At 42.0% G+C, this 22,982-nt stretch overlaps 1 protein-coding gene across 16 annotated transcripts in view; it reads left to right on the forward strand.

Annotated features, from left to right (window-relative positions):
* map2 (microtubule-associated protein 2) overlaps positions 1–22,982 on the forward strand; it is a 103,807-nt gene that overhangs the window by 65,268 nt on the left and 15,557 nt on the right. For 10 of the 16 annotated variants that reach the window (XM_084361887.1, XM_084361889.1, XM_084361886.1 and 7 more), the window contains 12 exons: positions 4,738–4,827; positions 5,292–5,366; positions 8,141–8,356; positions 10,756–11,061; positions 12,135–15,245; positions 15,350–15,592; positions 16,508–16,645; positions 17,648–17,709; positions 18,880–19,011; positions 19,160–19,298; positions 19,863–19,919; positions 20,307–20,614. In XM_084361887.1, the coding sequence (XP_084218013.1) occupies positions 4,738–4,827; positions 5,292–5,366; positions 8,141–8,356; positions 10,756–11,061; positions 12,135–15,245; positions 15,350–15,592; positions 16,508–16,645; positions 17,648–17,709; positions 18,880–19,011; positions 19,160–19,298; positions 19,863–19,919; positions 20,307–20,614 (4,877 nt within the window). Of the gene's footprint in view, positions 1–4,737; positions 4,828–5,291; positions 5,367–8,140; positions 8,357–10,755; positions 11,062–11,949; positions 12,021–12,134; positions 15,246–15,349; positions 15,593–16,507; positions 16,646–17,647; positions 17,710–18,879; positions 19,012–19,159; positions 19,299–19,862; positions 19,920–20,306; positions 20,615–22,982 lie in introns of those variants that run through there. The other 6 variants (XM_084361879.1, XM_084361885.1, XM_084361882.1 and 3 more) reach the window with 5 other exon arrangements.

The following is a 22,982-nucleotide window of genomic DNA, read 5'->3' on the forward strand; positions in this document are numbered from 1 at the left end:
AAATTGAGATCTGGCTACTTTGTCCTACAGATTTGTGTGTGCGCTATCTTTGTACCTTTGGGTATCCAGCAGGTGCAACATATGACTTTGGTTTAGCACCACAAAATAAAACTCTGGGAAGGTGCTATTCTTAACTAGTAATAAAAAATAAAATAATATTAAATAAAAAGTCTGAAAATATATCTCTTTTAATAAATTGTGTTTTGGATTCAGCTTTGTTTCATTAGAATCAGTCAGATTTATGTTGTGTCGTGAAACCATTGGCTTTAATGATCAGCCACGTCACAGCCTTCATTTCCTTTATACTGGAGGCTACAGACAGGCATGCTGCTGGCATCTGAATTACACTGGGACCAAAATCAGTGGCCCACCAGTCTGTTGCTATGGTAACCCCTCGCTTTACACCATTTTGGGTTGCCGTCTGGTGTCGTACCAAACGGCACTCCTGCTCTCTCCGTGCCCTCTCAGTCCTGCTGTGTGTGTGTGTGTGAGCGAGTATGTGTTTGTGTGGCTGTGTGTTGACTCAGGGCTTCCAGTCGTAGTCTCTGCTTAGAGAGGGAGCGTCCTCAGCTACAGTCTGCTTGTCATACAGGTAATACGTGCTTTTACTTCATCGGGAGAGTGTGTCTGTGTGAATGAAAATACGCAGATATGATGTAACCGTTCTGAAAATCGACGTAGCTTTTTGTGCATGTGGTTTATTTTCCTGTCAAAGCCAATGAAAGGCAGTCTGCTTTGTCATTTGACATCACTCTGTTAGAGAAATGCTGAGACAGACGACCAGACGAGGCTAGTTGTCATTACTGTCAGCGTCAGTTCTGTGGACGTGACAAGGTCATTTTCACAGTGCTTTTGCTTGGTTATTGTGCGTTTTTCTGAATTGGTTCGGAAGATTAAAAATCCACGATGTCTCATTGAACCCAGTGCCCTCGCTGTGGCGTTTGAATGTCCCTGCATGTGTGTGTCTGGAAGAGACTGCAGTCTGTTTTTATCCCCTCAAGGCATATGCATGAAGCCTGTGGGGCAGTTCTCCCTTGTTCTCCCTTTTTTAAAACATTTGTCTTCACATACAACTTAGAGTTTCTAAAACATAGTTTTGAATGTATAGTTCATTTAGAAAGTATTCAGACCCCTTTTTTTTTCTCTCATCCATCCAGACTCAATACACCAGAATGACCAAGCAAAATCACGCAGCTGTATGAAAAAGATATTTGCATATCAGCAAAACGCCACCCATGAGGTCGAAGCAGCCGCCTGTAGAGCTCAGGGACAAGATTGTGTCGAGACACAAGGCAATGCAGATGGAAAAATATTATAAATTCTGAAAATATTGATTAAAATCCAGACAGTGCTTCAGGCATGAGACTGTAACCTCAAGACAACGTGAACAGAGAAAAAATGCCATTTTTAGAACACAATGAGTCAGGATCAGTTCTTAACGAGCCACGTATTTTCTCTCTTTTACCAAAATCTATCTTGAGTCTGAAAAAATGTAAAAAGAAAAAAAAAAAGGAGAGAGCTTTTGAGCATACAGTACAACTCTTTCTGAAATGGCATAATGCTGCAATCACGTTCTCCTCGGATGGTCCCATTTCCCGATTCGGAAATTTGCTCTTCCAACTTCATGTGTTCATGTGCGTCATGTTGGAATGTGGGAGCATCATGGATGCCGGAAAAAAATTGTTTTGCACTTCATCAGAACAATTTAAACAACATGTTGAGAGCTGTTTCCAATAGTTGAGTGACAGAACAAAGGAAAACGATACAATTACTAGACAATACATGACTTTGGTAAACGTTTCTTACCATCAACCCATGTTTCAGTGTCATATAACGTCGACTTGGCAACTTGCGTACCAAAATTTCTCTGACTTTTTTGAGTAGTTGTTTTCTGACTTGTGAGGGCATTCACATAAATTTTCCCAGTCGGAAAAATGTTTTTACGATAATTCCAACAACAAGTGAACAGCACATAAGCCCGTTTCTCCTCATCCTCCCCATTGATACACACTGGCCCCCACTGATATTTGACTGTTGCCTTCAATAAGAAAGGATACAATTGGTATCCTTCCCAGGTCAAATAAGCTCCAGCTCTGACAGCAGTATTGACAACGTAACACCCAGGTGGATACGTTCCTTTTCCAGTGTTATTTTAGGGCACGTGTTGAAGTGCCGAACGTTCGTATGCATTGAGTGTAAAAGAGAGACTGAAGTAAAAGATTGAACCACGGTAACATTTTCATTGTCAATCTACTGTTCCCTGCTTTCCGACACCACCAGAAAAAAAACAGAAAAGCAAACGTATGTACCGGCAAAAGGAAAGGAATCAGTTGCCTACTTTTAGTTTAAGAAAACCCAGATATATGCTCTAATTTTGATTTAAATGTTATAAGTGTGCACTGGCTGGGTAGCAGGACTTTCCCTTGTTGACCATTCTTATCCAAGCCCCCGGGACGAGTGCTGGGCTTTGAAGCAAATTTGACATAGTGTCCAAACCGTGTAATTACAACGTCACGTGATGCATTCAGGCCCAAAATAACTTTTTCCCATAACATTGTGAAGGAAGCAGCTGTAAAACAGTGGATACATTTTGTCCCAGCCTCTACAAAATGACTAGTTTCATTATCATAATTCGATCCATTTGGTCCGACAACAATTAGAAAGTCCAGAAGAGCCGATTTAATCATTTGAAACCTGTTCAAGTTAAACCCAGAGTTGGCTGTCTCAGCTGGAAGAAGTTTCTAGTGCGCACACTCTACGGGTGCCGCAAGTCATGTGATGTATTTCAACTTCATTCCTTATCCTTTTTTTCTACTATTGTGTGCTAATTTTAGAATCGCCTCTCTATCTGTTTACTTCTTGCTTTGAAAAATGTGTGAGACATATTATCGACCTCCTAACATGAACCCACCAGGAGTATTTTGTGATGCATCAGTTTTAAAACAAAAAAACTAATACCATGAGGAATGAAGACTGCCATGTGTTCTACCCATGGATGGCAAACAAGGCATTCATTTTGGACATGTTGAGCTGAACTGTACACACACATCTGCAGGGTATTTTGAACGCAGGTTTGTCTGCGGTCACAACCATTTATTGCGTTTGGCAGTGGCACCTTAGCCGCTCTATTTTCCAGTATCGGAAGAAAGGGGTTTTGCCTTTAAGCAGTGAATAGGTGCTCCACATTTATTGCACTTTGCTATTGAAAGAGGGAAATGGCTGCTTTGGGTTGGTGAGTGGGTTGTGTTAAGTGTTCCCGGAAGAAGTGTGTATGTGTGTAATTGCATGTGTGTATGGCAGCCAGCTTGTTTGCGCTGATATGTGGGCGACGCTGGATAGAAAAAGGTCCTGAAACAACAGCAGAGGAGCATCACACTGCCACCCAATCCCACATAACCACTGATTCTATGCAAATGAAGGCTGGTTTGATTAGGACTCTGCAGTCCCCCCCTCCTGCATGTTAGGCAATATTTAAAATAATTCATACAGACAGACCAGACACTAGTTTATTAAGATGTCCCTGCTTGGCTTCCAGTTTGGGGGAAAATCAGAGGAAAAAGCCTTGTTTCTGCATGATAGCACATGCACACATTACTGTAACAGATTTACGTTAACATTCACCTACTGTTTGCTCTTAGTAGTTATCAGCTTGAGCGTCTTTGTAACGTTGCGTGAAAAATTAGACCTTCCCCGTCTCTCTCTCGGTTGCTTATACAAGCCTGTGGACCATTTAAGTTGTTTTTTAATGCTGCTGGACTGTGGATTTCTTTGTGAAAGACTCGGGTCGGATGTTCTCCGACAGTCCAAAGGATGTGACTTTATGCACGTTCTCGAGTGCCTCGTCTCAGTGCCTCCCTCCGCTAACAGTGGCTAATGTTTTGTTTAGACATGCAGTCCGCTAACACGAACTAACGACCGGCTTCCAGCGCAACACAGAAGTTCCAAGATAATTACCACTTGTCTCTTCCTGTAGGCTAGGTAAGCTACGATTGATAGCTACGTTACCTTAACTTTTGTCATAATACTGAGATCTTTTCACCTAATTAGGAGATACTTTGATTAAATAATGATACCGTAGCGTATTATTAAGAGATTTGTGTGTGTGTGTTTTGTTTCTTTTGTGAATGCACTTCCATATATTACGTACATCAGTCAGTAAATCCAGCTTTCTCAGAAGCATTGAGTCCATCTCTTTACAAATCAAAAGGAAAATGTCTGATGTTTTTTATCACATACTGTACACTCTTATTTCGTCCAGGTGTAATTTTTAGTCTTCACTTGTTTAGGGATGCTGAGTTTCCATGGTGACACTCAGCCTCCTCCAGCAACCCTAGCATCCCCGCAGTTATGGAAACAATTTCAGCTCCCTCATACTGGCTTCCATCTCAGGTTTTGATGACATGATTCAAAAATACATTCATACAAAATGGATGGAAGATGACATTTCATCAATATATCCCAAAAGTGTTAACTGAGCTAAATTCTGTCCTTCAGCTTCACATTCTCACACGGTGATTTCACAGATTGAAATCTGGAAGCTGCCCATTACAGCCACAGTGCCCTGATGCACTGGAGCAGCTGGGGATCCGCTTCACATTTTCTTCCAGCCAGTTTTGAGATTGAAATCAAATTAATTCTTTGAAACTTTCATTCCAACTTAAGCCTATTCTTTAAGAAAAAATTTTTTTTTGATAATCTTAAAGTTGATTGACCTTGTGTATGTTTGTGTGTGTTCAGAGCAAGTGTCGGCGCGGATCGTACAGGAAGTGACAGCAGAGGCAGTTGCAGTGCTGAAGGGAGAACAGGAGACTCAAAGGCTGCCATCAGGTAAACCACACACACAGACACACACACACACACACACACACACACACACACACACACACACACACACACACACACAGACACACACACATCTACAATTAGCGTGGTGGAAATTATTTTTTGTCCCATCTCCCTCCCTCTAGCAGGAGGCATTCTGGATGGGTCGCCATCTTTCGAACAACTTTTTTTTTCAAAAATCTGAATCTGACAATATTATACAAGTACAATAAAAAGTGCTTTTAGGTTTTATGTGCAGTTTAATCCACTGGAAGCTGATGGCTCACATGACAGGGTTGCAGAATTGTCCTCATTCATCTTCAGCTAAATGTTCTGAGATCTTTTAATGATAATACTGTTTACCCATCAGTGTTGGTCCCGCCCTTACCTGTATGACACCTGATGTTGAATTGCTGCAGTCATTTACAGTGTGTGATTTATATGACTCGTAATGTTTTCTCCCTTCGCAGTTGAAGACACCACAAATTTGCCTCCCTCTCCTCCCCCCTCGCCTGCCGCGGAGCACTTTGGTCCTCTGGAACGAGGTAGGCCAAGAATATAAGTGTGCTTATAAGAGTTTGTCTCTCATGGAGGAGAGTGTGCTTTCCTTCTTTTCCATGACTGAAGCTTCTGGAGTTTTGTGATCGCCACCACATCGGGGTACTGATGTGGGTTGGCTCTGGGTGTACTCTTTAATCCCCCCTCTCAGGACATACAACACCTACAGGGACAAACCACAGAGTGGTACCCATTCAAGAAACCTGTACACACCAGAGTTGCTAAAAGCAGGAACATGTTCTCCATTTTTCAGACATCCATTTCTTCTAAAATCCTGCTTCCTCCTCCTCATGTACACCTGGAACAGATACAATCTGTATCTTCATCATCATCAACCATTTATCTCTAAAAGAAAAAAACGCTCACCTGCATGACCACCTTGTTACAACAAGTGCGCTCTTTTTCATCATCCTCTTCTTCCATTTCCCTTTCTAACCTCCACACATCGCTGTCCTCCCACACACTAATATGACAGCCAATTTAGGTAACCCTCCAACTTCTTGTTGTTTGTCTCTTTTGTTGGATTATGTCTTTAGTTTTGCACGTCTGATCATGGTGTTGTGTTTTCTTGTCATTGTCCACTGTCAGTCTTTTTTGTACGTGTTTTGCCGCGGCTACAGATCAGAGGTTTAGCTCTGTCAGCATCACAAAAAAGACATAGCTGTCTTCAAGCTATAGTCAGCATTTTGTCTGAAGCCAGGTTACAAAAGTAAATTTGCTAATATGATGAAGCTACTACAAACTGTTAAAATGCAGCATAGATGATCTGAATCATCTTGATAAGCTAGATAGTTTACGTCCAGGCTCAGACAATGGATACTAATATAGCTAAGTGTTAGCTAGCCATCTGACGCAACAAGAATGAATTGACTGAAAACATCAATAACACAACATTAACATGCATAACACAACACAGGTCTGCAAATGTCATGGCAAGAATGTTGTAATTAACAAGCAACATATATGAAAATTCTTTGAAAATTATCAAAATAACATAACACTATTCTGCTATTTTCCAATAAGCAGGCATTAAACAGCTGATAATTGACTTTGATTAATTTCCAGGAAACTGGTTTCTGCTAAACATCATGCCATTTTACGTTTTTGTCTAGTTAAAGGTACACTATGCAACTGTTTTATCGACTTAAAAACAGAGAGAGTGCTCTTGATAAAAGAACTAGCACTTTGCAAGCGCTAACATGAGTTCACTATTTACTTTACAGCCATATCTTTAATTTGTATGTGTAAAAATCAGAGCAAAACAAGCTTGTATTTCGAGGTATTGTGGGATAGGAACAAAAACAGCACATTGCCCATTTACAAGTCCTCTAGTTCAACGATACAGGTCTAAGAAAAAGTCACGTAGTGCCCCTTTAAGCTGGCATGATCATCAGATGTTAGTTAAAAAAAATGTAGTGGCCTGCTGAGGGGAAGTTAGATGGCAACTAATGTTATAAATATAAATTAATATTACATGATCAGCAGTTAAACAGAAACCAGGTAGAAAATGTTTTTGTTAACTGCCTGTAGGAAAATGAATATCATTATTAAATAATGTTGGGCTTATTTTCAATACATTTTGATATAATCATTGTGGTAATTTCTGGTTTTGATCCAGTTCGGTTCTTTATGTTTGACTTTGATTGTTTTTGATTTGATTTTGCTTTGAGCGATGTAGGGATTTTTGTGCAGCTGCCTGCAAAAAATGGTTGACAGTGTAACTACATCAGTCTGCTTCATGCTTGTCCTTTGTTTACATGTCTGCTCAGTCTGAAGTGGCTGGAGTGTAATGAGGCGAGTGTGTAGGTGGGCCAGCCATGCACCAAACACCGGTGGTCAGTTTTGTTAAGAAGTGATTTGAGGTCGCAAGAGTGTTTTGTGTTCTTGACCAGGTAGAGTGGTTTAGAGATGGTGTACAAATGACTTTTTGCTTCAAAATGATGATTAGTTGGTGGCTTTCACTGGGTCCAGATGTTTGGTTTAGAGGTGGTATAGAGGTTAGTTTGTCTAGTGGCAATGGCAAAATCACACTCTGCTACAATTACTGCTTTATTAGTATTATAACTGCTTTGAGGAAGAAGCACTTTTTGTGTTGTATGTCTTCATACTTTAGTATTGATACCTTCCTCAAATGCAGTATATTCATTTTATTTGTCTCAGAGTATGGCTGGCCCCCAGAGCTTTGTCATCTTTGAGTTGCTTGTCACTGTCTCCTTGTCAGTGTCCTGTGTGTTATGTTTCTCTTGCTCTCAATCAAGCTTTGTCCTTTTCCTGCATTCCCCTCTCTGGTGACTCTCTCTGTTAATTTGTCGTCTCTCTTTTGTTTTCCTCAAGCTTTTTCTCCCTTTTCACAGCAAAAAATGACCATCTTAAAAAGTCAATTAAAGATTCTTATAGTAAAGAACATTTGATTATTTCCTTAAAAGAAATGACAGACAACAGCTGGCCTCCAATTTAGTACAAAATCCCAATCAGTTAAGCCTCGTCTCATAGTTATGAATACTAACCGAAGGAAAAACATTAATGATCCCGTTGTCCTCATACACACTATGTTTCCACGATGCAACATTTGTTTGCTGCAAAATCCCAAAGATATATTATTATGTTAAATCACCTTTTAAGATGAGCATTCTTTGGTGAGTTTTCCATCATCTTTTCTTTCTCCTTTTCCTTCATTTTCTTCCTCCTCTTCACTCTCTCTTTCAGTCCGTGTGTCCAGATTTCCCTGCAGTTCTTCTCCTTGTGTCTGTCTTGTTTGTAGATGTAGGGGATGAGGAGGAGGCGGGGCCTCTCCGCCGCTTCCAAAATTCTCGGGAGAGGTGCAAGTTCCTCGCCCCCTCCATCTCAGTTTCCGTGCCCGAGGACGACCCCTACCACTCCGACGAGGAGTACTATGAGCACCCATTGTTCAGCCCAGAGTGGACGCACTCGGGCTCTCGCCCCACAGGGCAGGCCGTGGCCTTTAGACAGATTGAAGGTGAACCACGCATGGTTCCTCTTTGCCATTTCCCTCCCTCCATTCCTCTCTCTCACACTCTTTTTCTCTCCTTTCTCTTTTTAACACCGATTTCCTTCCTTCCTCTGTGATTTGACCTCCTCCCTCCATCTCTCCCTCCTTCCGTTCCTCCGTCTCTTCGTCCGTCAGTTCCTTCTTCGTCCGTCAGTTCGTCTCTTCGTCTTTGTGTGTGTTTGTGTGTCCATGTGATGTTTGTTTGCTCAAAATCTGAGCAATTTCATTATTGTTTAACAGTCATATTTTTTTTCCCATTTATTTCACCCAAAGCCATTACTACCAGTGGTTGCCATGCCATAAAGTCCAACACATAGCAGTGATGTCTCTACAGAAGGACAATGTTGTAATTGTGATTCACCCAATGGACATAACGCACATAACGTACAGTTGTCGTTAGTACCACAAGACTTCTGGGACATGGGTTAAGGGCCAAATGGCTTTCATGATAATCTCAGAGATGCTGCATGATTGATGATCTCCATGCACAAGTGTCTCTATACCAGTCACCTTCCAGGGTTAAGTTCATTCCTCAAGATGACCCCTCACCATGTCAAACCCCCTACAATCATCCTAAACTTCTCTCACACACTCACTATGGCAACAAGGAAGACTTTCAGCTCCACACACTCAACAAACAAACAAACACACAACCTTCCACTTTTTTGTCTTCAGAAGCACAAGATAGAGGCAGTTTCTTTTAAAAAGTGTTTGCCCAAATATGTGGAGGAAACCTAGGACCTCAATATATTTACATTTAGGAAATACCAACAATTAACATAGCCTGCTATGTTATCCATAAAAATAAAGCCTTTGGCTGGTCTGCTTCGACAGTGGACATTTAGGGCCTGTGTCCACATAATGTTTATGTGGCAGTGTGATTGGAAGCGTTTGAGCGGCGAGGGAAAAAAAACGCTGCGTTGGCTTTGACTGACATTAGCTAACGCCATGGTAACAGAGGGCTGGCTCGCAGCTTACAGTGGGTAGAGTGATAAAAGCACAACACTCAAGAGCAACATTCAGTGTCCGGCAGTGTCCAACAAATGGACTTTTCTGTCTCTGTTCTGATTTTGAGTTTCTATCTGATAAAGCTCAGGATAGACAGACACAGCCAGAACAAGCTTCTCCTGTATTTTCTGGTTTTCCCGGGTGACAGGTGACGAGTCCTGCCTGATCTAATATATGATCGGTTGCCTGAAAAAGAGTGACGGTGATGCCGCCATTGCCTTTCTGAAAAGTTGAGAGATTTTCAACCAGAAGCGCTTGGATCGGCCGAGCAATAAATGCGGACTACCCTGACAAATGATGCTGGGTGTTGGTGCTACACTCTCTTCACAATGGCAACAATTGAAAAAAGATGCCGGCACTCAGAAAAGAAACGTTACATGGACACAGACCCTTATACCTCCGCCTTCTCCAAAAGCATACCCTGATAGAATTTAACTCTTCAAATTCTTCTACTTCTGCACAATTGAAAACCTTGATGTGAATGAGACTTAAGATGCAAATATGTATTAATCAATCTCTAAATAACTTTTTAAATGTATGTATTTATTCAATAAACAATGACAAAGAAGAGATATAAAGCGAGTGCCTGGAACTGATACTGTATAAATTCCATAAATCAAGTGGAAACATGTTTTTAGCAACAGCTATGTCACATGCAGCAACAGATAGAATTTGTGTAACCTACACAAGAGCATAAAATCATACACAGCAATGGCTCCTGAAGAGCAAAGCTTCACATCCCCGCATTGACTGTTACACGGTTAAAAATACAGTCCATGCAATGTTGAGAATCTGAGGCACTCTGCTTTTAACTGTACTGGACTGAAACACTTCATGGTCCCCTTTTCTAAAGAGCCAGAGATTTCAGACGTGCTCTGAGTAGAAGCGCTTCTACAAGAGCACAATGTTCGGCCTTGAATTGTTGCTGCTTCATTTAAGTTGCCATTTTCCTGAAACAAACTCAGTAGTCAATGATGGTAGGTCAGTCTGGGTTGCAGGCATGGTGTGTGAAAGGGAAAGAGAAAGCAGAAATGGTTATGTTTCTGAATTATTCAGAGGGTACTGATAAGAAAATTAAAAAATATGTAAAAAGAAATATGTCAAACCAATAAATCTTTAAGTTTCCTAGCATAATGGGTATACTTAGCACTCAAAGTACAAACAAGCAGAACTAAAAACCACGTACACAACACTCTGTACTGTATGTGTAATGTACCTATATGTGTGAACAGACATACACTTTAGGTCATCTTTTAGCAGAGCTGAAAGTGTCCCATCATAAGTTGTGTTCTCACATAGCCCAAGTCTGTGTTGCCTGTAGTCTTAATGTGTCCCCCTCTCACCCTGTTTTTGAGAAGAAGAGACCATGGAGGCTCTTACAGCTGAATACGAGGAGGAGGTGGAAGAGGAGGATGAGGAGGAGGAGGAGGAGGAGGAGGAGAGTGCAGAGGCAGCAGAGTCCGAGGCAGCTCTTGATGAGCAGCAGTGGAGCGGGGAAGAGCCCGAGCTGGACAGCCCCCAAGCTGAGCCCTTAGAGCAGGCAGAGGGCGTAGACGAGGCCCAGGATCTAGACCTGGAGCCGGCTGAAGTAGCTAGTGCTGCTGCAGAAAGCTCTCTGGAAAGAGAGGAGGAGGAAGCAGAGGGTGAGGAGAGCCCTGAGACAGGTGTGTCCTGCCCTCGGCTCTCCCTGCCTGCATGTTACTGCATTGTACACCCTATAAGAATGCCAGATGTGTCAAAAGGAACTCATATAACATTAGCATTATAATCCAGGTGGAATGGCAAGTAATCCTCCCTGCGCTCTGCTGTGGCTGCAAGGCAACACAGGCTTGTTGGTGAAAAGAGTCACATTTTTTTAACAGAACCTGGTTTTATTCTGCTATCTTTGCGCTTGTATCTTCTTTTTTGTGCTGTGGTTTTTCGGGGCCGGCCATTTCGCATTGGTATGATGAAGTGAAGTGTTGCTGAACGTGAAAGTGCTTCTGTTCACCGGCTAGAAGCTTACGGGTTTCTCATTATGTTTGCACATGGCTTGGTGCTGATGTATCGGTGCTATGCACTTTTTTGTAACCATGAATCATACCGACTGAACATGGATCACTCATATTTTTGTCATAATTGTGTTTCCTAATTTGCAGGGGATTTTGTGTTGGCTGTCTCATGTTAAGTGTGGTGTAGTGGTCTCATCAAATGCATTATTCTATCAGTAAAATTCAAAGTCATTGGTTTTTCGTATGTTCCGACACTTTTAGTGGCATTTCTCTGTCATTTACCTGCAAGGCTCTACTATATTTGTGTAAATATTCTCTGAATCATGCAATGACAATATTAAGAAAATGAATTGGATGTTAATGAAACTTTCTGAATGTGGTAGATTTGAGCTTTTCAAATTCTCCTCACATTTTACTTTTAAAGAATGACAGAAATGCTATTCTGTTTGTATCTGATGTTTTCAAGAGTCGCATGTATATCCATCCCATCTATTATTGCTTGTTTCCCATAAATCAGCATCACAGTTGCCTCATGCCGGTTCCGTCACATACCATGTCATACTCTCATCCATCTGTGACTTGGTGAACTCAAACCCGCCGTACTTCTTCAGTGATGGCCGTATCATTGTGCCGTAAGTTTCCGAGGCTTTCCCAGTCCCTGGCTTATTAAAGATCTCACTCGCAGCATGCCAAAGCATTACTTCTCTGTGGTGATCAAAACAGCCAACTTACAGATGTCCTTTCAGCTTTGAAGATGGACTCAGACAAGCAGGGCAGCGAGAAAAGTGGTTCCATGAGCCCAGACAGCATTGGATCGGAGAAACGCCCCGAGGAGTTTTTTGAGCCCCAGGTCCAAGGGTTCTTTGCTGGGGAACGAGTTGTGCCAGAGAGCCCCACCATGGATATGCCGTCCTTTGTACCTCCGAGTGTTGAAAACCAAGCCAAAAAATCCCCCACCAAATCACTCACACTTCAGCCTACGTACGGTGAGCCGATCACGGTGTCAGAGAAACAGCCTTCAGTGGAGGTGGTGGAGTTCAGCAGCATTGGATCTCCCTGTGATTTCTCTGCAATTGGAGACAAAGTTCAAGGAGGTGACTCAACGAGAGATGCAAGAGACAGATCTGGCATGTCGGCATATTTTGAAACATCAGCCATGGAGGTTGTTGAGGCTCCTCAATGTAAGGGTGAGGGTTATTACGAACTGAGCAGAGCTGGCGAAGAGAAGAGTGCAGTTGATTCCAGATCTCAGGAGATCAGCTACAGCACGCTAGCTGAAGCCCAGGATAAACCAGAAACAACAAAAGACACTAGAGTGTTCACGGTTCCTGACAGGAGTAATGACTGTAGGCTTTCTCCTGGTAAACTAGCCTTAGAGCAGAGGAGTTACTCACTTAACATCACTATTGGAGCATTGGATCAAAGTGGCCAAGGCAGACCTAGGAACTTCTCCCCTCTAGCCACAGATATCATGTCATACACTAGTGGCAGTCTAGATGAGTCAGCAGACTACCTCCCAGTCACTACACCCTCTGTGGATAAGCCTCCATCCTTCCCTCCCCTGATCTTAGAGACTGCAGCTTCTGTCACTTCAGATTCATCATCTCCTCCTAGGACCACTGAGCCAGTTTCAAAACCCAGCCCTGAACCGGCGTCACCAGAATCACCACAGCCTAATAAGGGCACCTATAAAAATGGCACAGTGATGGCACAAGACTTACCTGAGATGCTGGACCTTGCTGGCACCCGTTCCAGACTTGCATCAGAAAACAATGACCTAGAAATCACCCGAAGAAAGTCGATTCAAGCTGATGCTCCTGCCTTCGCCGATGACCCACTGGCTAGCCTAGTTTCAGGGGAACAGAGTCCCAGAAAGAGTGACAGCCAGCTGGAAGAAATGGGCTATTGTGTCTTCAGTGAATATTCAGGGCCAATGCCTTCCCCTGCAGATGTGTTCAGCCCGACAGACACTTCTGCACAGGTCTTCAAACACTCAGTCTTGGAGGAGAAAGTGGCTGAGCAGGCTAGGAAATTAGCGGTCAGAGACACATCTATGGAGGACAACAGCCAGCCATCAGGAGTCATTGATGTCAGTGAAGAGAAAGACCAGAAGCAAGCAGAGAGAAAAGACTCTGAAGCTGAAGAAAAGGGCAAAGAGGTTGCAGATGATCAGCTGAAAAAAACTGTAATTGAGAAGCCAACTGTACAGCCAAGTGAGACCTTTGTGACGCCAACAGTTCAGCCAAGTGAGACCTTTGTGACACCAACAGTCACTGTGACTCTAGAAGAAGGCGGGAGGTCAGATAGTGAGACTCAGCGACAAGCCAGTGGTGAAGGCTCAGCGTCAGAAACTGAGATTGCCGACTATGAGAGGCAGATCCGCAAATTGGAGATGGAGGGCAGGCCTCTCAGCTTGGAGGAAGAGAGAGAACTGCAAGAGCTCCGAGAGAAGGTGAAGCTGGTCCACCAGGAGGCCTATGAGGAAGTGGATGCAGAGGATGTGTACCAGCTGACCGGCGTGGCCAAGGACCGAATTGCCAGGCCTGTCAAAACGTCACCTGCTTCATCCGTGGAGAGCAACATTGACGATGACAAGCTTCTCTCCCCAGTGCTCTCACCTTCCAAGCTTAAACAAAGGGAAGTGTATGGCTCCCCCAAAAGAACGCCTTCACCGGTGTTAGGAATAAACAAAGAGGAAAAAGAGAAAGAGGAGTCAGAAAGAAAAATGAGGGAAGCGCAGGAGAAGGAAGCAGCCGAGAAGAAATTGAAAGAAGAGAAAGAAGAGGCTGAGAGGAAAGAAAAGGAAGTGAAAGAGAGAGAAGAGAAGGAAAAGAAAGAGAAAGAAGAGGCAGAGAGAATATTGAGGGAAGAAAAAGAAAGGAAGGAGAAAGAACAGAAAGAGCAGGAAATTAAAGAGAAGGCGGAGAAAGAGGAGAGAGAGAAGAAGGAAAGAGAAGAGAGGGAAAAAATGGAGCAAGAGGAGAGAGAGAGGAAATCAAGGGAAGAAAAAGAAAAGCTAGAGAAGGAGTTGAGAGAGAAGGAAGAGAAAGAAAAGCTAGAAAAGGAACTTAAAGAGAAGGAGGCGAAAGAAAAGCTAGAAAAGGAACTAAAAGAAAAGGAAGAGAAAGAGAAGATAGAGAAAGAACTAAAAGAAAAGGAAGAGAAAGAGAAGATAGAGAAAGAACTAAAAGAAAAGGAAGAGAAAGAGAAGATAGAGAAAGAACTAAAAGAAAAAGAGGAGAAAGAACGTAAAGAGAAGGAGGAGAAAGAGAAGATGGAAAAGGAACAAAAAGAAAAGGAGGAAAAAGAGAAGATAGAGAAGGAACGTAAAGAGAAGGAGGAGAAAGAGAAGATAGAGAAGGAATTAAAAGAAAAAGAAGAGAGAGAGAAAGTGGCCGAGATGGACAAAAAGGTTGCTGACAAGCCTGTTGAGAAAGAGGAGCAAGAGGAAGACATGTTGGATAAAGCAGGGGCAGCAAAGGAGATCATAGAGACTCGTGCTGCTATTGAATCAGTGGTGACAGTCGAAGACGATTTTATCACCGTGGTCCAGACCATCGACGAAGCAGATGAGCCAGGACACAGCGTTCGTTTCTCTGCTCCACCTGAGGCTGAAGCCCTTTGTGCCACTGCCCAGAAAGAGGAGGAGGAGGAAGAGGAGGAGTCTGTGGAGTTAGCCCAAGAAGCAGACATGGAGGCTGCCAGTCTAGAGGAGGTGGGTGATGTTCCTGAGACCCCTGCTTCCCCTGAGAAAGAGGCTCAAACCATAGAAACTGAAGAGCCAACAGAAAGCTACGATAGAGATGAAACCACGATGGACGACTCCATTCTGGACAGCTCCTGGATCGACACACAAGGTGAGACACTTTGTTCTTTGATACTGTTCTTTTCCCTCACCTGCTTCACTTTACAAATGTAATGTTTTCTCATGTTGTTATGTCCTCTTTTTGCCACACTGCAGATGATGATAAGAGTATGTTAACGGAGCAGATTGAGCCTTTGCCCAAGGTGTCCAGCCCAGCCCAAAAGTCCACTGTAGTCCAGACAAAGCAGACACAACAGAAGAAGATGGAGAAACAGGAGAAGCCAGTGAAACCAAAGGCCAAAGGAGGGCGGCCCAAAGGCCGAATCTCCACACCAGAACGCAAACCTGTCCGCAAAGAACCTGTCTACATCCCCAGAGAGGAAGTCAAGAAGAAAAAAGGTTCACACGATTTTGTTTTTCTTTTGATGTACAATATCTATTTCTGCTCAATTCAGACCAGCCTTTTATTGTCTCTTGAAGGGAAATTTGACTGACAGAAGTTTATAGTTGAATTTTAAAGGTCACATGATGTAAAAAGAGAGTTTTTTTAATATAAGAAAAGCAAAAGAGATAGAAATGCATACAGCCCCTATTCGGAACATGTGGCCTTTAATATATGCCTTTAAGATGTCATAGCTATACAGTCTCTGCCCTCAGCCACGCCCCCAGCACACTCGTACACTGGCAGAGCTGATGCAGAAACACAGTGGGCAGTACCTGCTCAGGCCTGTGAGAGCCGACCAATCAGAGCAGACTGGGGTTTTCAGGAGGGGAGCCTTAAAGAGACAGGAACGTTCAGACAGAGGTTAAATGGTGGCAATACAACAGTGGAAATACATTTTTAAATAAATGTGATATTTCTTTAACATTAAAGCATGTAAACATTCTCAAGTAGAAACCCAAAATAGACATCTGAGCCTGAAAATGTGAATAATATGGGAACTTAATGTATTATAGATTGAGATCTCAACTCCTTCAAATTTGTACTGCTTGCCACAGAAAGAATGTTATTGTACACTTTTAGTCTCCATCCTGTTGACACATTTCATGTGCCTAAGTGGGGCGCTCTGCTGCTCTAACTTCACTAAAAACACAGCATCTTGTGATTTCTTGCTTACCTCTTCAGCTGTTTATGTCAAAAAATGTGCAGTCTTATTAACTAGCTGACACATTGATTTGAGTCAGCCTTTTTTCTTTTGCTCAACAAATATGTCTAAAAACAGGGAATTTCTAACCTTCAGCATTTTATATTTTAACATGTCTGTTCATGCTTATTGTTGTGTCTCAATGGCCTTGTCTCCTCTAATAATTTAGCTGTGATAAGGAAGACTGAGCTCACCAAAAAGATGGAGACTCAGTCTCAATCCCCAGTCAGGAGGAGCATGGTGAAACCAGCTGTCCGCCAGACCCGCCCCACCCAGCACCACTCCTGTCCTAGAAGGAGAACCACAGGTGACACTTTGCCTTGGCCACCAGAACACCAGTTCGCACCAGTCATACCTCCACTGTCAGCATCTGTTTATTTTTGGTATCCATTTTGTTTTATTGGTTACAGTGTTTTGTTTTTTTGTCGTGTGTTTTTTGATCTCAATAAAAAATCATTGCCATACACGTTTCATTTGGCTTCATTTGTTTTTGGTGTTCGTGCATTATCTGTCTTTATTATTTTAAGAGCAGCTTAACACCAAAATGAGAGCATCGTTTTCACCTAGCTTTTGGACCAAGTTTTTGATTTCACCGAGCACTTTCCAATTCAATTTCTGTTTCACTACAGCAAGGTCAGCAAAAACAAGATGTTCAGATGGTGTTAAGTTTCTCTTTAAGTGCATTCTTCATTTACAGCCAACAGTTTTAATGTTCTTGGAGAACTGTTCATAGTCTAATGTCTTGTCCTATTCATATTTCATTCCAAATATGTGATTATAATGGGCAAGTTGTTAATTGTGAAAATCCTATACAATGTTCCTGACCTCTCTGGTCTGTTAAGTCCTACATATCTACTTGAGTTTTTTCAACCTATGGTTGCCAGGCAACTAGTAACCATGGTTTTGTTCTATGGACCTGATAATATAAAGACTGATTTGATGCTGATGCTGCTCTCTCCCAGAGGCAGTTTGCACTTCATTTTCCCCTGACGTACTGGATTCTGTGTCACTGATGATGAAAGCTCTGTACACTGCTGCATTGCCCCAATTAGATTATTTTCCAGGGTTGCCTTACATAATGCAAAATCCCCCATTCTGTGTGATATCTTGCCAAATCTTTACAGAAAAGAGCACCCAAGGGGGCCGCAACCCGCTCCAACAGAACATTCGATTTGTCATATAGCTTACCATGCCAGGTTTGGGAAATGCAAAATTGTATTTTGGTATTTCTGTTCTATCCCTTCTGAGCGTGAAGGTCAAAACGTGAATTCTGTCCATGTGTTCTAATTTTTCTCTTTCTGTCTCTCAGAGGCCCTACCAGACAGTCGTCAGCCTCTCAGTGTGGCCAGACAGTCTCGCGACAGAGCATCAGTGAGTATCCTCCGCCGGCCTGATGCTGGCATGACCTCTGGCACCGAAACCACTCAGAGAAATATCATATCAAAGCTTTATTGAAAAACACTCAGAACATATTGGCACTGAAGGTAGAAACCAAAAAAGCAGGGACTGATTTCTCCGTCTCCAGAAAACAGAACTGACTAACATTAGATCTGCTGTCATCTTTTTGTGGTTCTTTGCTATAAAGAGTATTAGACTTTACTGAAATTGTATTAAAGTATGTTATTAAAACATAAAAACAGATCTCAAAACTTTACCTCATTGTACCAACTACACAAGTTGCCTAGTGCGACAAAAAACACAATCAATTAGACAGATTAATTATCACTAGAATTAAAACTGCTACATATTTTCTCGAGTGACTTCTAGGTCAACCTAATCATCTATCAATTCAGATAAACACCCTGCTGCTATCCAAGCCCTTATCCCTGTATGACAAACAGTGCATTGTAACGCCACTGTTAGTTGTTCTTTGCATTTTATTAAAAAAATATTTATGTCTGTTGGTTTTTGTTAAATGTTGGCTATTGTTGCCTTGTTTAATGGCTTTTTGCACAAGTAGAGAAGACGGATCCATTTAGAGAGGTTTTTTTTTTTCACTGAGTGGGTGTTGAATCACCCCATGACATTTCTCCAGCGACTGTGGTCGTGACTCCATTTTACTCCTCCACCATGGTAATGACAGTTATTGTGTCTAAAATAAAACAGTTTCTGCATTTCTTAAATGTCATGTCATTACAGCATACAGTAAGTTTGTTCACTTTGAGCCCACATTATATTTCACTTTTAAATTTGCAGTCTTTTATACATTCGTTACAACAGTCTGCGTGAGCATGATTCTTCACAATCTTGTTTTTTGTTTAGCATTTGGATTTAATACATTTTTCATTTCTTTGCTGACATGTTCAAAATGAATGCACCTGAATGGCTGATGTGATGATTAAATGTTCAACACACACAAGATCTGATGCTAATATCTCAGTCTTCATCTCACAAATGATGAGTGATTGCATCAGAGCTTGAGCAACGATAATGCATGTAATGCATGTGAAAGCACTGTTATTTTCGTCACTTTTTGTCATCCTGTGTCCTTTATGGTGCCATGCTTCTCACCCACCGGGCCTCATCGTTGTACCATCTCAGTGCCGTGCTCAGCGTTTGCCACTAACAAAGATCCCTACCTCCATATCCAGAGTGGCTGCCTCATTAGATAGACCTCGGCCATCCTCAGTAGAGCCTCAAGGCTCCCCAGTATTACAGAGATTCATAGCCAAGGTAGGTGAATGACAGAGCAGCACTGTAGCTGGGAGAGTTCTGTTAATATATTACCAACCCAAACCTGTTTCAACTTTCAATAAAAGTCAATCACAGCCCCACTGGCCTAAGGATGTCCATCATGTCTGTGGTGTTTGTGTCCCATCAGGACGGCGGCTCATGGAGCCCAGACAAGAGGTCTTCTCTGCCACGGCATGCCATTCTGAGTCGCCGTGGATACCATGACCAGGAGGACAGCTCCACTTCCATTACGAGTTCGGGCTCCACGGCTCCTCGCAGACCCACATGTAAGCTGAAGCTCCTCTAATCTGCTCACTTCACAAAGTAATCGGTATTAAGTGGTATTAGGTACTAAACCAACACAAGTTGAGTCAGAACAAGTTTCTCTGCTCTGCTCTGTATAATGTTTTATGTCTGAGTCTGTATGTAGGTATCTCCTGCTGTTACAGAAATTAACTTTGAAAACCTGAACATCTTTTCTATGAGATTTCATTTAAATTTCTCAATCCCAATCCCAAAACCCTTCAAGACTCTTCATTTACTATCATAAATTAAAAAATAATCAACCATAAAATCATAGAGAAAAACAGAAAATCCTAACCCTAAATTTCAGAAGTTGGAATAATAGCTGTTCTACCTTTTGTGTTTGATTCCAATTTAGCATAAAATCTTTATGAGATGTGTAATGTAACTGTATGTCGGATTGTTATTAATTCACAACTGGCCTTCAGCACATATTCCAAATTCATATGATTGTATTTGGAATTGGACGTCCAAGAGCCTCTGATTCTCCCTTTCTTCTTTCATTCGTTCCTCTAAATCTGAAACCTTTCCTCTTTTGCCTCCTGCAGCATTTCGCACAGAGATGAGGGCAGAGCATAGGACAGGACGAGCTCCTAGTATGACAGGTAGACGGCATTCTTTCTCATTTTATTATTAATTTGGGGAAAATAATAGATTCTAGGATTACTGTATGTTTCAGTTTAATAGAATACTCTATATCTGTAAAGTTCTTGTTGCACAACATCTTATGGTCTGGAATATGACTGTTAAAAGCCTAAAATCTCTGCATCTGCACTCTTTCATACTGGTCAACACGCCTATCACAGTTCAATCTCACAAGAAAGACAATTTGTGAGCCTTTAATCAGTACAGGAAATGGCTGTTTTGTATTATGGGGTAGTTAATACTTTGATTTCCTGTTTGAAACACAGAAATCACCAAAGTCAGAAATATTTCTCTAGAAATTAAGTAGTATGACCTCCAACCCTCACCTTTATATTCATTCCCATCAGTTACAGAAACAGTGCGCTCCCGTTCAGCTCGTAGTGGCCACTCCACCCCCCGCACCCCCGGCTCCACAGCCATCACCCCAGGAACCCCTCCCAGCTACTCATCGTCCTCAAGGACCCCTGGTACCCCACGCTCCCTCAGCTTGATCTCCCAGGAGAGGAAGGTGGCCGTGGTCCGCACCCCACCCAAATCACCCGCAACAACACCCAAGCAGCTGCGCATCATCAACCAGCCACTGCCTGACTTCAAGAATATCAGGTCCAAGATCGGTTCCACAGAGAATATCAAGTACCAGCCGAAAGGAGGACAGGTGATGATCTTCTCCTTAATTTCCACCAAAACTTGTAGCTTTTTTACTACTTATTCCTTTTTATCTCTGCAATGTTGCATTTTTCCTGTTTTTGCTGGTTTCACGTTTGTGTTGGTTCCCATATCTCTGTTTAACAGAGTTTAATTCTTTTATTTCTACATTTAACACACAGAAATAAAAAAACTATCAGTCCCCCTAATTACCATATAAATGCAAATATCGTCTGCATAAAACGATAGTATTTCAGACAAAACTATATACTGGATTCTGTACTTGAGCTATAAAGCTACAGCAAAGAGTTCAGAGGCAATATACAGACATGGAGACACACAACAGCCTTACCATGTCATTGTGTATATATATAAAAAAGAAATCAGTGGAATCATTGGGGTGTACAAGGCCAACGGTAAACGTGCTGGTAAGAACTGTTTTTAAAATGTGCTTTTGTCTAACATCTTTTCCTCTGCTTTAATATGTTCATTTCCCATGGCCACTCTCTCTCTCCTACCTCCTCACACTCCTTTTTTGTTTAGTCTCTCAGCCACCTCTTCCCACTGTTAGTCCTTCAGTCATCCTGCTGACTCACCAGTGAAAAAGAATGCTGACATAATAAAGCAAACAAACGAACATTTATTATACAAAGAATTAACATTCATTAAAACAAAGAATTTTGCCTGACTTACAGTGCATACAATTTTAGTGCAACAGACTGAAAAACAAAGGTTTTCCAAAACCTTAAGTCAATGAAGCTTTAAATGTGTATGTGAACTACTAGTTCTTGATTAACATTAATCAGCTTTGTTCTTTGCAGTTTTAACCACTTTCATTTTTCCCGTCAGCATTGTTGACTCCCATTAGTGGCACTTTATTTAACTATAGGCAACCACTCATGATAAGTGCTCTCACACACATGATTATGTTCTTCCTGCCTTTTGTAAAATGACAGAGAGACGGGTTAAATGTTCCTGTGAAGTGAGTTGAGTGTGTAACAGGACTGAGAAAACATCAGATTTGTCAAATGGTAAGGAAGAGGACTCAAAAGGGCTGTCCTTGTTCTGTTGAATTAATGTATACAGATGTAGGCACACAATTATGGCGAAGGTTTCTAGCTTTATTGTCATCCATGGATAAATACTCATTCTGAGGTTTTAAAATGATTTCATCATACTTTTTAGTTAGCAATATCACAAAAATCATCACCCTTGACAACCTACAACCCCCCTCTGCATCTTCTGTTAGCAGAGAGAATATAGAGGCAGTGGGGTTGTTTAGTTTAAGGACCCTGACACAGCAGGCGGACAGTCGGCCAATGTCGGGGTCGTCAGTGAGCGTCTGTGGCCTGAGTTGTTGCGGTGTGTCACCATTCACAGTAGTCGGCCCGAGTTGGTGGCTTTTTGGAGCCTTGAGTGTTTCGAGTGAGTCACTCACCCTTGATTGGCTATTCACCTAAGCAAATCAGTTCATCAGAAGAGAAATGAAAAAAGAAAGGGAAAGCCATTTGAGCCTGTTGCTGTAGTATCCATGATTTCACCCATTTAGCGCAGTTTCGCCTCCTCCTCTTCCCTAGTGCAATTTCAGACCTTTTATTAGACATATTCTTGATGAGAAGAGCTATACTAGCGAGAGTGGTGTCAAAAAACATGGCTTTATCGTAACAGTGCTTTTTATATGCCCTTTGATGCTTTTTGATGTGGTGCTGAAGTAGCAGACATATTTGTATATGGTTCCTTTTTATTTTAGTCCCACCCTTGTGTCAGTTTTTCGTTTTGGGATCTATTATATTCTATATCTTAACTCTTTACTATTAATGCTCAATTTTATACTCTGTTATAGCTTATAGTCTCCAGAAAGTAGTGTCACTTTTATGATTAAAATGAGAAGTTGCAACGTATCGTCACTGAACAGCGAGAGGATCAAAGAGACACACTGCTGCCTGTCTTAACGAGAATATTCCTGTTATATTTCGATGACGATTCAGCAGGATGTGTGTTGCACAACACAACACTTCTGTGACAAAATATTTCAGGAAAGACATGACTACAGATAGTTTTTAGACTAACCCCCAAACTTTACAATTCTGATGCCCCAAATTTCAATGAACAGAAAGTAACCTGACTTTGACTTCTCACTGAGCGTCGTGACTGTGAACAGTATTTGTCCCTTCACTTTTTCTCCAGGCTCTGAACTGAGGACGGCCAACAGCCGCATTTCTGCATTTCAAATCGTGTTTTCTGCTACTGCACACAATCTGCATTAGCAGGGTGTTTGCGAGTGTTTATCCCACAGTTTGACAAATATCGTGTTCCAGCATGAGCGCAAAACACAAAGTCAGCGCTGCAACAGGAAGAATAGTGATGAAAACAGCAGT

This window comes from Pagrus pagrus (genome assembly GCF_965226575.1).
Source record: "Pagrus pagrus genome assembly, chromosome: 9".
Lineage (NCBI taxonomy): Eukaryota > Metazoa > Chordata > Actinopteri > Spariformes > Sparidae > Pagrus > Pagrus pagrus.